Here is a 16,412-nt window from a genome sequence, read left to right on the forward strand (position 1 = left end):
TTTTGACCAGCCAACCCTGGACTGTAATTTCTAAACATGGTTTTGCTCTGGCAACTTTCATTAAGTTTTGATAACTTTGCCCTCATTTGAATGCAAAAGACCTTTTGGATGTGTTGTTGTTATTGTTGTTGTTGTCATTGTTGAAATGAGTTAACTGGGCCATGCTAACTAGTCAGTTACAAATAGACCTACGGGTGTGCGACATAGATAAAAAGAACAATTAAAAATGTATATATATAATATTAATATTCAACAATAATAAATAATAACATACAGTATGTGTGTGTGTGCCACGTTCTTTGAAATGTATAAAAACTTACATTGCATTTTTAACAAAAGTTTCAATTAAATTAAATGACCCTATATATATCAAGGTAAATTTGATTAATTATCAAGCTAAAATGAATGCAAGCAAGGTAAACTGAAATTTTGTAATTTTTTAAGGGCGTCTTTTAAGAAAGTTATTGACCTCGACAAACCGTCTTGAAGGTTAATACGATTTATTGTTACGGAATATTTACACTATGGCGAATAAATAATACAGATTATGCCAAAGTGCTTAATTGGGTTTTCTTTTCAAATAAAAAATAGTTAATTACTTAAGATTACCAAAAATGTGTTAATCAAGATATGTAATCAAGTCACTGAACTGCGTTCTGTGTGTATTTTTGCATAGTTAATTAATCCAGGTTTTTTTTTTTTTTTTTAAATGACTTGCTTGCAAAATTAAGCATGGCCTGTTGAAAGATGACATATACTATCTGAACCCAAAAATCGATGCTAACCGATTATTATGGCCCTTCTTGGTTGCAATTCACACTTTCAGGGAGGTTTTCCTGGAATTACCCATTCAATGCTTGATGAAGCCATACACATGATTGGAGAAACATCTCCACAAACTGGAGGACCAGTTGCCTTAAATTGCCCCCGCCCAGGCTTGTTCCTCACTTCAATGCTGAAAAAAGGAGCCTGTCTAGTTTTAAAACTGAACATCTGTCAGTGAGCTTTAAAGTGTTTTTACTGTGCCTTTTGCTGCCTGCCTCATTACATAAAGAATGGAGGCTAGCATCTGAAGTGGGAGGGTTACATAACACTCTCAGTCCAAAGAGTGTGTGATATTATGGGTCCATTTCATGTAAAGGCAAGATTGATTCTGAGAATTCCGAGCATTAAGCACCATGTTAAAGGGATAGTTCACTTTGAATTTAATTTTTGATATGTGTTAGCTTACCTCAAGGGGATCCAAGATGTTGAGGGGTCCTCAATCGGTTCACCTCAAAGAGCATGCACAGAAAAGTCAAAATTAAACATGATTTAATGACTCGTACATGTAAGTACACATTGATGGCCTAAGACACGAAACGAGCGGTTTGTGTGAGAAAACGAACAGTATTTATATCGTTTTACCTCTTGTAATCATAGCCATGACAAAATGATCTGACGGCATGGGCGCTTCGTTCTGCGCATGCGCTGGAAGTGATCGCTTGCGCGCCTACGTCACTCTTTGTTTATACAGAGATTTCGGAAGTTTTACCTTTCACTAAACATATTTAGATATACGGGAAACCGGAATGGAAGACGATTTCGGTATATCTAAATCTTCGCATAAATATTGAGTGACGTCACACGCAAGCGATCACTTCCGGCGTAACATTAAACTGATTCAGTTCGGTTCAGTTGGACATTGAACAACTGATACAGATCACTTGGATTACACGAGGTAAAAACGATATAAATACTGTTCGTTTTCTCACAAAAACCGCTCGTTTCGTGTCGTAGGCCATCAATGTGTACTTACATTTACGAGTCATTAATTTTGACTTCTCTGTGCGTGCTTTTTGGTGGACCCCCCGCCCTTAGCCTCCAGTGTATGACTGATAGACAACAACGGTTTGACTGAAAAATGTCAAAATTGGAAATACTGTGGAAACTGTGTTCATTTCAAAGTGAACTATCCCTTTAACATCTACACAGAGCATTAGGAGAAACGCCACATGATTCTTGTCCCCCCCCTAACCCCCCCCCCCCCCCCCCCCAACTCCTGCAGAATTTTGCACATTTTCAAGGAAAGAAATTCTTGAAAAGAAAACCTTAAGTAGTTTGGCTTAATCTTTTAAGCAGCTACATGAAAGAAAGTCAAGTGGTGCAACTCCCCCCCAAAATATGATATTTTTAAATTTATAATTCATGATATTGGTGAAAAAATCCTTTCTAGCTTTAAAATATTTTAGAATAAAATGTCATTTTTAAAATACATTTTCTTGAAAATGTTATTACCATAAAAAAAAAAAATTTAAACCATACGAAACCATCATGAATATAAATTCATGAGTATATTGCTTAAAATAACTTTGCACATTAAACTATATATTTTTTTATGAAAATGATCAAGGGCTCTCTTATTTGTCATTGACTAACAAATTTGAAATGACAAAAGGGTGTGCACATAATTAATATTGCGATAACATATCGGATTCATAATTGGCTAATCTTGGAATATGATAGTTAGGTCCCACTTTATATTAAGTGGCTTTGTACTTGCATCGAAAAATAAGTACAACGTATTATTGTGTTCCTGTTGTATTGTAAAACACTTTTGCTGCTATTGAGGTGTGATACGGGTAAGGTTAGGGACAGGTGTGGTGGTATGGGTCGGTTTAAGGGTAGGTTAAGGTGTGAGGGAACATAAATTGATTATAGCTGTAATTACATGCTGGTATTTTTCAAAGATATGTACAATGTAAAAACATTGGGACCGATAGTTTTAATATAAAATAGTTTTTTTGACTACTCCTGAAAGCCCCCAATCAGATCCTTATCGAGTTTTAACTCCTGTGACAGAAGGATGGTGGCTCTGTTCCAGTAACATTGTTTGACACATACAGTATGCTCCATCACAGGTGATTTAGACTGGAGGCCATCATGTCACAGCTGTCAGGTTTATGATGGATGCATGTAAGTAACTTCGTTTTTCTCTCTCCCACACTCCAGCCTTTGAGTCCAGAGTGCTTTACAGGAAGAGAGGAGAGGACTGAAAAGCTCTTAAAAGCTTCGAATTTGAAAGCATTTAAAAGTGTTTTGAAGGTAGCTTCCTCGTGATATTTTTGGCGGGAAAACACTCCCTTGAGATTTATCCCCATGCCACAGAAAACTACAAAAATGTCCCAAATATGGGCCTTTTTTCATCTGTGTTTTATAACAATATAAATCCAAGAGACAAATACCTTATGTATAGACTCTAAAAAATGCTGGGTTGTTTTAACCCATCTTTGGGTCAAATATGGACAAACTCAGCCATTGGGTTAAATGTTTAAATTACATTTTAACACAACATTTGGGTTTTCCATATTTGAACCAAATTTGGGTTAAAACAACCCAGCGTTTTAGTGTAGTTTTGTTTCTTGCATGTTTTATCCATCTACTCCAATTTTCAATTTTTATCCATCTACTCCAATTACTCCAAATACGGACAAACCCTAAATGTTGGGTTAAAATGCGAGAGAAAAAAATCTACAGTGAGGTTATAAGTTGGGTTAAAATTTTAAATTACATTTTTAACCCAACATTTGGGTTTGTCCATATTTTACCCAAATCTGGGTTAAAACAACCCAGCATTGTTTAGAGTGTAGTTAGGGTTGCACCAGCTGTTCTTAAGTTCTTTCTGAAATTGTAATGTAAAGATCACACTGTAGGCTTAGTAACTTCTACCTAGTTTGTCACTAACTCTAGTTCATTCGGTTACAAATTTTGTTCTTAAGGCAGAACGTATCTCTCTGTAACGTAATGCATAGTCGCATAATGTGAGTTTTACCCTCGGTGATCCAATAGCAGCCTTCAAATACGTGAGCAGAAGTTGTTGAAATATTGTAAATTTCAGCTTTTCCTCAAACTTTCCGATATTACTTGTTCATGAATAACATAAGTGTTTTTGTCAATTACATTTATAAACTGTATTTGAAACTAAATTAAGGATCAATAAATAAATACTGATATCACATTTATTGATTATAGCTGATTAAATTTGTCATGCACAAAACGGATCGATTTGGGACGGGTTCAAGTTAAAGAGCCGCTAACAAAGTCAACTGAGTCATATAATGCTCTTTCTCTTTAAATGTAAGCGAGTGTAAATGTCAGCATTATTATTGAAGAATTGAAGTATGTCGGATAAAACAAGAACTTATAGGTGCTTTTTTTAGTCAGTCTACTATTTTATTCCAACCGTCACTCCTGATCGGAGGCTTGCACAAATATTTAGAGTTGCTCTTCAACTAGTTTAATGGTGCAACGCAAAAAATATTTAGTTGCTGTAACTTAGTGTCCATTCACGTCAAAAGTTGTAACTTACGCACAGCTGGTGCAACCGACCCCTGAGGTTAGGGGTTTATTAAAATCCCTAACCTATGAGTAATAATATGTTTGCCTTGGCAGAAACCACTTATAAATACACACATACTCAACTAACTACAACTAAGGTCCTCGTTTCAAGCTACTCTGAATATTGCCATCCCAAATGACACACAGCAGCCATTAACAACTCTCTGTGTCCCTTCCATCTCCCGTTAAAACCATCAGGCTCAGCCTCTTTATTTCTGGATGGCTTTAAATTGGCTGGAAATTACGCCTGTCATAATCATTTGATCATGTTGCCTAGCAATATGTTGCAGTCCCCACGGCGACATCACTGTCAGGACCAATGTGCTCCCATCTGGTGGAGTGCATTGTGAGAGCGAGAGATTGCTTCCTCCAGCCTTTGGATCTCTGACTCGATTGTCCTGTTTAGGAAGGCCACCTGCTCTCTGATGTACAGGGATGGAGCATCTCATTTCTGGGAGCACTTTTCTGTTGGATGAAAGCGAGCGAGTGTGGGTGTGAACATGAACTAGATTTACAGCACAAACCAACAAACCTTTTGCAGAAGAGTGTGTTGAATATTAAAAAAAAAGCTCTGACCTGCACAGAACTGCATACTGCCTATACTTAGGTTTAGGGATTTTTAGTTGCTTGTTCATACAGACATTTGGTTCGTTCCCAGCAAACACACAACGTTCCCCTAATGTTCCCGAATGGTCCCATGAGGTTATAAACAAGAACGTTATAGGAGCGTTCCATATAGGTTATTTTTTGCTCTCCTTTAACAGTCAGAAGCAAAGCATGCTGGGAACTAAATCAGTCTTGTGCACAATTCATGTGGTCCACAGTGGCGAAGCGAGCCCTCCTCATCGAGCTAACCATCCCCTGGAAGGAGAATATGGCAGCAGCCCACGAAAGGAAGCATCAGAAGTACGCCGAGTTAGCAGCTGAGTGCAAAGACGCTGGCTGGAAAGCAACTGTTCACCCGGTGGAGAACGGCTGTCGAGGCTTTGTGGGCAAAGCAGCAGTCCAGCTGCAACATGGAGTGGGCTTAACAGGCTCAAGGCTGAGGAAAGCCACGGGGGTGCTGGGGGAGGAAGCGGAGAAACGTAGAGCTACGGGCTTTGGTTGAAAGCCAGAGCAGGTAATGCCACCTTACCTGTACAATAACCTGAGAAAAACACGTGAAATTACACTTAATTTGAACATTTGCTCTCCTTTAACAGTCAGAAGCAAAACATGCTGGGAACTAAATCAGGCTTGTGCACAATTCAGAATTGACTCCTGAATTCCAATTAAACTCTTGAATTTGAATTGATGTCAAAAACTGGATCTAGAATTACAATTTGAATTTGAATTAAAGGAAGCAGAATTGCAATTCAATAAAAATTCAAAGAAATTCATATGCATATTTTAAGTGACGTGTTTAACAATGAAGCTTTACAGTATATGTCAGATATGATCGCATTACATATTCTATAAATGATATTAGTTTGAACTTTTTGTACAGATTACATTAACAAGGAATGTTTTCCCCAGCAATGAATGTTAAAGGCTTTAGTCACAGAACAAATAATTAAGTTTGATTTATTGTAATAGGCTAATACCGATCAATGAAGTCATTTTTTGGAATGACTTGCCATTTGATTTGCAGAGTGTAATGCTGAGCTGCCAGTGTTTTAAATGGAGGCAGCTGAAAATATTTGTAGAATTTATGAGGATGTTCTTCCAAATTACAATATTCAGAACAAAGTGCCATTCATTGTGACTGACAATGCCTCCAACATGATAAAGGCATTCACCCTCTTCCCACCAATGCATGTTGTTGAAAGTGAAGAGGAAGAGCAAGATGAGATATCTGATTTTGAAATGGTGAATGTTGAAGAGGAGATGGTCTTCCCACCAGAGAGAAGCTCATTCTTTGTCCACACTCTTCAGCTAGTGGTTTGTGATGCCATGGATGATGCTGGCTTCATAAAAAACTTACTGGGCAAGGTCCAAAAACGTAGATTATGTTCTCAATGTTCCAAGTGATGTATTTGCTGAGCTCCATTGCCCCATCCAGCTGACATCATATGAGCTGAAATCCCCAATCCCCACTTGAGAGCCGTTTAACAAAACGACACGGAATGCACCTCAAAAGACATGGAATGCCTCCAAGTGGCTGCCACTCCTCTCGACCCAAGGTTTAAGTTGGACTGGTGTATTGGTGAAGAGCAGGTAATAATCAAAAACCTTGAGTAAACCTGCAAAAGTTGAGTCTGCCTCCCTAAAAGGGAATGCAACCATGAATGGCAGTGCTCAACCAAAGAAAATATTTTCCTACATAAAGTCAATGATCTTCCATGCCAGCTGACACAGACCCACGTGTGGTCCTTGTGTACTTGAGTACCTCTTGTCTTACAGAGGATACTGATCCTTTGGTCTATTGGAGAGAAAACCAAAGCCATTTTTCTGCCCTTGCTCAATTTGCATGTAAATATCTTGCCATGCAGCTTCCTCTGCACCTGTTGAAGAGAATCTTTAGTGTAGCAGGAAAGATATTCAGACCAGAACGCTGCAGACTCAATGATAAAGCATTTGAGGAGCTATTGAGAATTAGATGCAACAGTGTTGCTCAGTAAATAATTGCATTTGCAACGACTTTGTGTTGATTACTTTGAAATGAAAATAACACCAGAACAAAACTAATTTAAACAAGTAACGTGTACTGACATTGTTGTTAAATTACAAAATGTAATTGTATTTAGTTGTATAACTGAGGTAAACTAATCAAATTAAAAGGAAATTGCTTTGCATTGATAAAATAATTTAAATAAAGTCCAAAGCACATTTATAATGGGCAACTATAACAGTAAGCAGTTACATTTCCAAACACTGAATGCATGTGAGATTCAACACATTTTTTTCTGTTTTGCGACTGTGTGGCATTTCTTTGAATTTCCATGGATTTTATTAAACTTCCTGTTCAAATTCAACTTCCTGTGGGGCGGAGTCAATTCAATTCAAATTCCAATTCATGAATTGAATGGAGGCCAATTCTGAAATTCTGAATTTTGCACAAGCCTGTTGGAGCCGTCCATCGTAGTTTTCTGACCTGTTTACTGGAACGCAGTCAACTCAGGTGTGACACCATTCCCACCTCCGACATCCCTCTTTCAAGGTAAGTGGAATGCAGCATTACACATGTAAGTCAATGTGGTTTTCAATCTCAAACACTGAAGCCGCGGTCACAATAGACTTTGAGCATGCAAAATTTATCCGGACACTCCCAACTCTTGTAATATGACGTCACACACTGCAGCTACTTTTTAAAAAAAACAAAATTCAACATATATTGCATCCAAAATGTAAATATAAATAATTCTGCTCCACTTTATTACAATACTGCCATTCAGCAAATTTAACTCTAAAACCGTATTCTGGACAAATGTGGGCAAAATAGTTTTTATTTATTTTTTAAAAATAGGCCTATACTTCCCTTGATCTGAGCGGTACAAGACTTGGCTACTTTTCCTAAGTTTGCCTCCAGAACACACACATTTTTTTTCAACTCAATTCTACAATGTTGAGTGGGGGGAAAAAAATCCTTAATCTTGTAATTGGGTCAAAAATGGGCACCCATAGAAATGAATGGGAAAAAAACTCATTTAGAGCATTCTAAAATAAGCCAAAATAAGACACCAGGTGACAGCAGGTTTAGCTCTAAGAATTTATTGAATGATATTTTAATGTAGTTAAGAAATTTAAAAAAATAAAACATAAAAATAAGCATAATTTATATAGAAAATATGGTACTTTTTGAAAAATACCCCCAAAATAATAAAACAAAACATAAATGGATAGACAAAACTTTATCGAAGACAGTGATATAACATTTAAAATAAATAAAAATTAGGATCACACCTGAGTCCTCTGTGCCCACATTTGTCCACAATTACAGGATTAAGGGCTAAACTGAATATGGTTTGAGGGCTACAGTCTTCAAGATATACAAATTCGGAGGAAGAGTTCACCAAACGTGAGCTGTGGAAATTTGCATGCATCTGTTTGCGTTTCCTGTCTCCCGCTAAAATAAAAAGTGTAGTGTGACTGCCCCTTAAAACTGTGAACATACAGTAAAAGTCATTTATTAAAAAAACATGTCTCTTTTTATCATTCCTCTGCCCTGCGTCTTGGCGTTTTCAAAAACAAAACAGTGCTCTGTGTGAATGGCCTCTTACTTGTGTGATCGGCTAAACTGCTTATGTGTCTTTTATGTGTCTGAACTCTGGACTGGATGTAGCATCCAATTAAAAAGCACCAACTCCTCAATATCCTTTTGCCATGCTCAGGGAATTCCTAAATGTTTAAAACCTCCAGCCAAATAATTATTCTTGCCTTGTCAAAACGCCCTCCTCTTTCTCGCCTTCTCTAGCTCACTGTCTGTTTGTCTCCCACTTCTCACTCATCGCTCTGATACTCCCATCTGTGGAATGCAGAGAGCTGTCTCAGGGAGCAAAGGTCACAGGCCCTTGTTATTTCCCCTGAACATCACCTAAAGTTATCTCAACATGCACGTATTCGCCATGGTTTGGTTTCAGCATGAATTCTGTTATGTAATGAAATAAAGTGTGAGAAGAGAGTATGCATGCAGATATCAGTGAAAATAAGAGGTCTAGTTGGCTGTTTAACAGAGAATAGGAAGTATTCCCAGCATGGAGTTAAATGTCTCATAATAATATCTCTAAAGCAACTCAGGGGAACTGTGTTGGAAGATAAAGTGCTGACTTGAAAGCATGTGTTTTGTGTAATGATGGATTATGAGGAAAACAAATAATATCTTAGCTTATTTGGCTTGGTTTCAACCTCATTTGAATATAACATGATGCTGCGTTGCTCTGTAACTAATCTACTTGAAAACCTGGTCCTCTAATAAGGACTGCACTCCACAAGAGCACATGATTAAAATAGATGCTGCCATGGCAAGATATGAGTTATACAACAGCCTTTTTCTTAATTTTGTGTGTGGAAAAAAGTGAAAAACAACACACAATACAACATACGGAAAACAATACTGTTGTAACGGTCACTCACTAACTGTGCAGTGACATAATATATGCAGGAATATATAGCTACATTTTTCTGCTAAACATTTTGTTTAATAATTTTGTATTCCATGCAGGAAAGAATGGGATATGAGAGTACATGACAGGATTTACATTTTTATTGTAACTAAACATGATGTAATTCTGAATAATAGGCTTCATAACAAATTATTATAGGATTCTTTATGACACAGTTTAAATTAATTTTTAATAACATTAAAGAAACATCAATTATATAGGCTAGCCTATTTGAAAACAGACCAAATTGCTATTAATATAAATGTAATGGAACTTTAATATATATGGGCTATGTCACTATTTCTACTTTGTTAATCTCTTAGCCTATCAAAGTTATATTAAAGTGCCTCCTATTCAAAAAAAAAAAAAAAAAAAAAAAAAACTGTCATCCCTCTGAATACAGCAGTCTACATCTGCAGAAAATAATTGTAGGCTATAACTTTCTCCCAAACTGAGTTTCATTTAGCATTTTCTCCAGGAGGCGGCACAGCAGTCGTTAATGGAAAAATTGCATGGAGTCCAGGCTAACGATATGATTATTAGTTCTGTTACTTTCTCTCTTCTTTCTTTTCTTTTCACTTCTCTAGCGGGAAGCGTCTCTTCTCTCCTCCTCCTCACATCACATCCGGCTCAGTTTCCAGAGCAGTTTGGACTCAGTTACAGTGTAGCGTTAGGAAGTCCGATTCGTGTAAGCGAATCGATTCGAGCGGACGGTTCGTTTTAATGACTAGACTCGCTGATTAATTTGATTTGTCGCCTAATATTGTTCGCAGAAAATCCGTTGTGGTTTTTTGAAGCGTCCAACGTGTCAGAGAGAACTGTTTAGAAAAGTTGTTTAGAAACAATTTACCGAATAATTCATTTTTTGTATGAAGCACGCAGCATGTTTCTTATTAGTTTTGAGCGTGTTGTTTAATGAAATTATTAAATCAATTCAATGTGTTTTCGTTTACGTTACTTCATTTGTGTCAGAATGTGCGTAAGTTATGCTTCTATCATGTCACTTACCTTACAATTGTACTCCCAAATAATAATTCACAAACCTTTCAAGATTTGGTTCGGACGAATCATTTAAACGAATCGGTTCATAAGAATGGCTCATTCGCGAATCGGACATCACTGTTACAGTGAGTGGAGCAGTTTTAAGAGGCTGCTGTGGATCTGCTGCTGATATGGAGACTCTTCCCATCCACAGAGACTGATCGTGCAACTTTAGTGAGCTGACTGGACGGATTACGCACTTTCATGGCTGCTCTCCGGTCACAATAACAACTCCAAACATGTCCAAAAGCCTGAAGAAGAAAAGTCACTGGACTAACAGAGTACACGAGATACTGTTGTCCAGGGGTCCGAGTGGTGATCTTGGGTTCAAGCTGCAGGGAGGCGCGGAGAATGGACAGTTCCCCGTTATTGGAGAGGTGAAACCGGACAGGGGCAAACTGCACCAGGACGATTTACTTCTGGAGGTGAATGATACTCCAGTGGCCGGACTGACCATCAGGGATGTGTGGGCTGTGGTCAAGCACTGCAAAGACCCTGTCCGGCTGAAGTGTGTCAAACAAGGTCAGTTTAACTTTAACTCTATCTATCTATCTATCTATCTATCTATCTATCTATCTATCTATCTATCTATCTATCTATCTATCTATCTATCTATCTATCTATCTATCTATCTATCTATCTATCTATCTATCTATCTATCTATCTATCTATCTATCTATCTATCTATCTATCTATCTATCTTGTGTTGTTTCACGTTTCACAACTGCTCGGACTCGCGTGTGAAAGTTGTTAGTTTGTTGCTATAGAAGCGGAGTTTGTGTTTCTGGAAAGGGGGGCGTGTCCATCGCCACATTTTAATTTTATTTTATTTTTTATGGTCGAATAACAGTAGCATAAGAACATTGCCAAGGAAATACATACAGATACACACAAAATAAAATAATACATAATTTCTACATAATTGACACACATCCTCACACATCTTACAACAAATTGAGAAAAGTTATATTTAAAAATAATAGCAGACTAATAAATGATATTTAAAAAAAAACCTAAAAGTTATATAAAAATATAATCAATTCACAAGTTGCTTACATGACAAGTTGTATTAATACAGTAACATACAATACAAAAGCTTCTAAATAAATGGATTTTCTTTTCTTCATAATATTTAAGGATTTTTTTATTTGATTTAATTTAAAATTTAAATTTATTTACAACATCATCGTGCTTCTGTATACCATATTCTATTAAATGTTTGGAAACTTCCTGCTACATTTACCTAAATTGTGCTTTTTTTGTGTGTTGTTGACACTGAAGGTTTATCTTCCCGTTATCCTTCAGTTTAGATTGTGTTATCATCAGGCCGTAATCTGGGCTTTGTGGGTGTGCCACGGTTCTGAAATACATCATGACATAACTATTTCCCCAAAAGGCCTGTATCTGAACCTCACAATCACACTGTCATGAATGATGCCAGTTTAGTTAAACAAAGTGCCTTGTTCTTTCTGTTTAGTAACAGACCCATAATTGTAAGCATTCTAGATTTTTTAAGATTACTGGTTTAGGATGTGTTTGTGTGTGTGGAATATCTTCCTTTGACATAGATTTAGCATTTTAAAACCCACCTTCAGTAAATGTCTTCTAGATCAAGGGTTTAGAAATGTTTGATCCGATGGACCCTCAAGTAGGACAATCCCATGTAAGGAATCCCTTTATGAAATGTAGTATTTGTTGTTCTTAATTTTAAACTTGAACTATTTACAAATACTAAGATTAATCCCCTGATTTACAACCAGTATGTATTGTTAGAAAGCAGAGTGAAACAGTAATAATGTAGAATTTTGTAAATATTCAGAAATATACTGCCTCAGTTGTGTAAAATTTATAGTTCTATATAATTCATAATAACCAAAACAAAAGAAACAAACAAACAAAAACGTCCTTGTATATAATAATAATGAGAACCTTTCTTATAAATACGACTTTACATCTTATTATTTTCAGTAAAGTTCTCATAATAATGTCTTAATGTCTCATTATGAGAAACTTTCTCATAATAATAATGTTAATTAACATCTCATAACAATAAGAAACTTTCTTGTATTAATGTTTTAACAGCTCATAATGTGAAACATTCTCATAATAATGGCTTAAAAATAATGAGAAACAATATTAGAAATCAGAATGAGACCGTTATAATAATAGAATCTTTTCCCTGAAATGTACAATGAAAGCCTGTTTCTGTCTTAGTTGAGTAAAAATAGGATTATTTGAGCAATAACGATGAGAAACCTCACAACGATGACTTCACATCTCATAATAATGAGAAACTAAGTTATTAAAATGGCATATTAAGTCATTCTTACTTAGTGTAAATCATAATTATGCGATTTTTAGATTATTAGATTAAAATTCTCATCATTGTGATTTACAGAATCATATTTTTACTCAACTTAGATGAAAACAGGCTTCCATAATGACACACCCTCCATCTCAAATACATGATTAGATGCTTGTATTTTATAAGCGTCACCAAAATCTTCTGTTTTGGCTTTGGATGATTATCGTTGAGCATTGAGATCAAAGTTAGAGGCCCTGCATTTCAAAAAGAGGATACATTTGACATTGCTACCTTGTTTCATTGCCATGACCCTTGAATATTGCTGTAGGCACAATAAAATCAAGCGATCAATAACTTATATGAAGCACTTTCAGTTACAGCACTCAATTTCAAGTCGCATATTTTAATTCGCCGACTTTCACCTCCCCCTTTCCCCTTAAAGGGATACTTCACCCAAAAATGAAAATTTTGTCATCATTTACTCACCCTCAAGTTGTTGCAAAGCTGTATGAGTTTCTTTCTTCTGCTGAACACAAAGCAAGACATTTTGAAGAACGATTGGAACTTTGGCACCTCTGACTTCCATAGTATTTTTCTTTTTTTTTTCTAAAAATGTATTTTTTTAGAATCCCTTTAACAGAGAAATGCTTGTGCAGCTTTACAGAAGATGTGCTGTTTGATTTATACAGCAAAAACAAACACACTTTATTCAAAACCTTAAAAATATCCAAACCCCTTGGCCTAATAGTGGGAAGTAGCACTTTTGTAATCAGTGCTTTTATGTGTCTAAATTACGCCTTTCACTGTTTTTTTTTATTTATTTTAATTTTTGTATTTGATACCTATTTGACTTTTATTTAGTAGTTGAAAGACTTTTTTTAAGTATGTTTCATGACAGCTCTCTGAGAGATTGGCATGGTAATGGATATGGCAATGTTACTGTATTTGGTCTTGGTGGACTATGACTGTTACGCTGCTTCTGCTTCTGCTGTTGATTATTTCTGCTGCTTCTGCAGAGCAAGCATGGATTTGCTACTGACATTAGATACGCAGACATGCTGCTGCGAGCATATTATGTAAAATATGTTGCTGCTGCATAAATTGGCATAGATGAATCCCGTAGAAAATCTAGGCAGGTGGAGCTGGGGGAGGTGGAGGGTTTCAGAGGAACTGTGATAGCGCACTGCATGACTATACAGCAAACACTGAACCAGACTATTTAAATATTGATCAAGCAATCGCATAGGCTGTAGGTCAGCTCGCTCAGCTTGTTCCATGTGGTCACGATGTAGATTGAATGTATAGGGCCTACCTCTCAGCCTGCGACTTCTCCGCCCCCTCGTCAATATCAGGACCTCGTCAGTATTTCTTTCACCCTTTTATTGATGGACAGTGTTACATTGTGTGAGAGATTATTTGCTTCAAGTGAGAATGTTAATGTGAAATTGAACACTGTAAATGCCAATGTTGTTTTCAATAAAAAAAAAAACAATTGCACAAAGCAAGCCGATCCACTTTTAAATGTTGATAAGAGCATTAAAGTTGAGGAAAAATAATGGGACAAAAGGAAATCAAGAGACATTTAGAACAGATTAAAATGTGCGATTAATCGTGAGTTAAAGGGTTAGTTCACCCAAAAATGAAAAATAAGTCATTAATTACTCACCCCCATGCTGTACCAACCCCGTAAGACCTTCGTTCATCTTCGGAACACAAATAAAGATATTTTTGATTGAATCTGAGGGCTGGATCACTCTTCCATAGACAGCCTGAGGGACTGCCTCTTGACGGCCCAGAAAGTCATTAAAAGAAAAGGTTTAAATATTCCATGTGCCTACAGTGGCTCAACTATAACTTTATCAAGCGACGAGAATACTTTTTGTGCGAAAAAAAAACGTAAATAACGACTTTATTCGACTTTCCATTACTTCCTTATGGGCGCATGCGCGAGAACTGAGACGAGACCGTTCTTCTTCGACTACTTTTTGTTACCGGCTGCTCACCGCTTAGGAGTTTTACCGCCCCCTACCGTATAAGATGACGTACTGCTTGTAAACAGAACGTTTTGCGCCTCCGGCTATATCAGTACGTCATCTTATACGGTAGGGGGCGGTAAAACTCCTAAGCGGTGAGCAGCCAGTAACAAAAAGTAGTCGAAGAAGAACGGTCTCGTCTCAGTTCTCGCGCATGCGCCCATAAGGAAGTAATGGAAAGTCGAATAAAGTCGTTATTTACGTTTTTTTTTCGCACAAAAAGTAGTCTCGTCGCTTGATAAAGTTATAGTTGAGCCACTGTAGGCACATGGAATATTTAAACCTTTTCTTTTAATGACTTTCTGGGCCGTCAAGAGGCAGTCCCTCAGGCTGTCTATGGAAGAGTGATACAGCCCTCAGATTCAATCAAAAATATCTTTATTTGTGTTCCGAAGATGAACGAAGGTCTTACGGGGTTGGTACAGCATGGGGGTGAGTAATTAATGACTTATTTTTCATTTTTGGGTGAACTAACCCTTTAACTATGGCATTAATGCGATTAATCACGATTAAATATTTTAATTGTTTGACAGCACTAATATATATATATATATATATATATATATATACAGTATTAGGTCCTTAGACGCATCTTTAATACACTCATTCATATTTCTTATTACAAAGCATTTCACTACATAAATAATTATGGGGATAACATATGAAGAGTTCAGATGCAAAAGCCTCTAAATGCCATTTGAAATTTTCTTCTAAAATGACCATTTTTATCAAGCTTGTATATTTAAGTTCAGTAATTTCACTTAAATGACAATTAATAGGTAATCTTCATTGCCATTTAAGTGAAATTACTGAACTTAAATATACAAGCTTGATAAAAATGATCATTTTAGAAGAAAATTTCAAATGGCACTTAGAGGCTTTTGCATCTGAACTCTTCATATATTGATTTGATTCAGATTACACTGTTTTAAAATCGTTCCTGTTTATATATCATCCAACAGTGTACAAAACAATAGTCACAAAATGGCACGTCCATGATACTGGATGGCATAATTAAATAAATGTGCACAAAATATTGATTCGACTGACTTGTATAGCGCTGTTGACTTCTGTAACCCGGATGAGTCTGCGTTATCTGTTTTGAGCGATTGTTATCAGGGAATAACATACTGCTGGATGGCACAATTGACCAATCAGAATCAAGTATTCAACAAAGCCGTGTAATATATATATATATATATATATATGTGTGTGTGTGTGTGTCTGTGTGTGTGTGTTATTGATAGTATCTACGATTTCATACGGGTAGTTAAAAAGTTTGAATTTTTGTTGAAGCGTTTCATGTAATATTTTTCAGTGCAGTAGCAGGGGCCTACTTGATATTCATTGGACACAGTAGTAGGGCAGACACAAAACGCTGGTCGGTGTGGTCAGATGCCTAGGTAAGTACCCTAAGATGAGATGTCTGTAGCATTCATCTGTGAAATAACAGGTTGCGAAACACACACACACACACATTTACACAGCCTCCTGGGATGACCTGGACAACTTTTTGATATCTGAGGTTTAAGTTATCAGCGAGACCGTTTGGCGAAATCATTTTTCATAATACTT

At 36.6% G+C, this 16,412-nt stretch overlaps 1 protein-coding gene across 13 annotated transcripts in view; it reads left to right on the forward strand.

Moving 5' to 3' along the window:
* Positions 1-10,406: 10,406 nt before the first annotated feature.
* The window catches only part of magi2a (membrane associated guanylate kinase, WW and PDZ domain containing 2a), a 197,158-nt gene continuing 191,152 nt past the window's right edge, over positions 10,407-16,412 (forward strand). For 3 of the 13 annotated variants that reach the window (XM_089127202.1, XM_089127203.1, XM_089127204.1), the window contains exon 1: positions 10,409-11,021. In XM_089127202.1, the coding sequence (XP_088983328.1) occupies positions 10,739-11,021 (283 nt within the window). In that variant the 5' untranslated portion in view covers positions 10,409-10,738. Of the gene's footprint in view, positions 11,022-16,412 lie in introns of all 13 variants that reach the window. The other 10 variants (XM_089127207.1, XM_089127208.1, XM_039668240.2 and 7 more) reach the window with 8 other exon arrangements.

This window comes from Pimephales promelas, chromosome 24 (genome assembly GCF_988280905.1).
Source record: "Pimephales promelas chromosome 24, fPimPro1.hap1.1, whole genome shotgun sequence".
Lineage (NCBI taxonomy): Eukaryota > Metazoa > Chordata > Actinopteri > Cypriniformes > Leuciscidae > Pimephales > Pimephales promelas.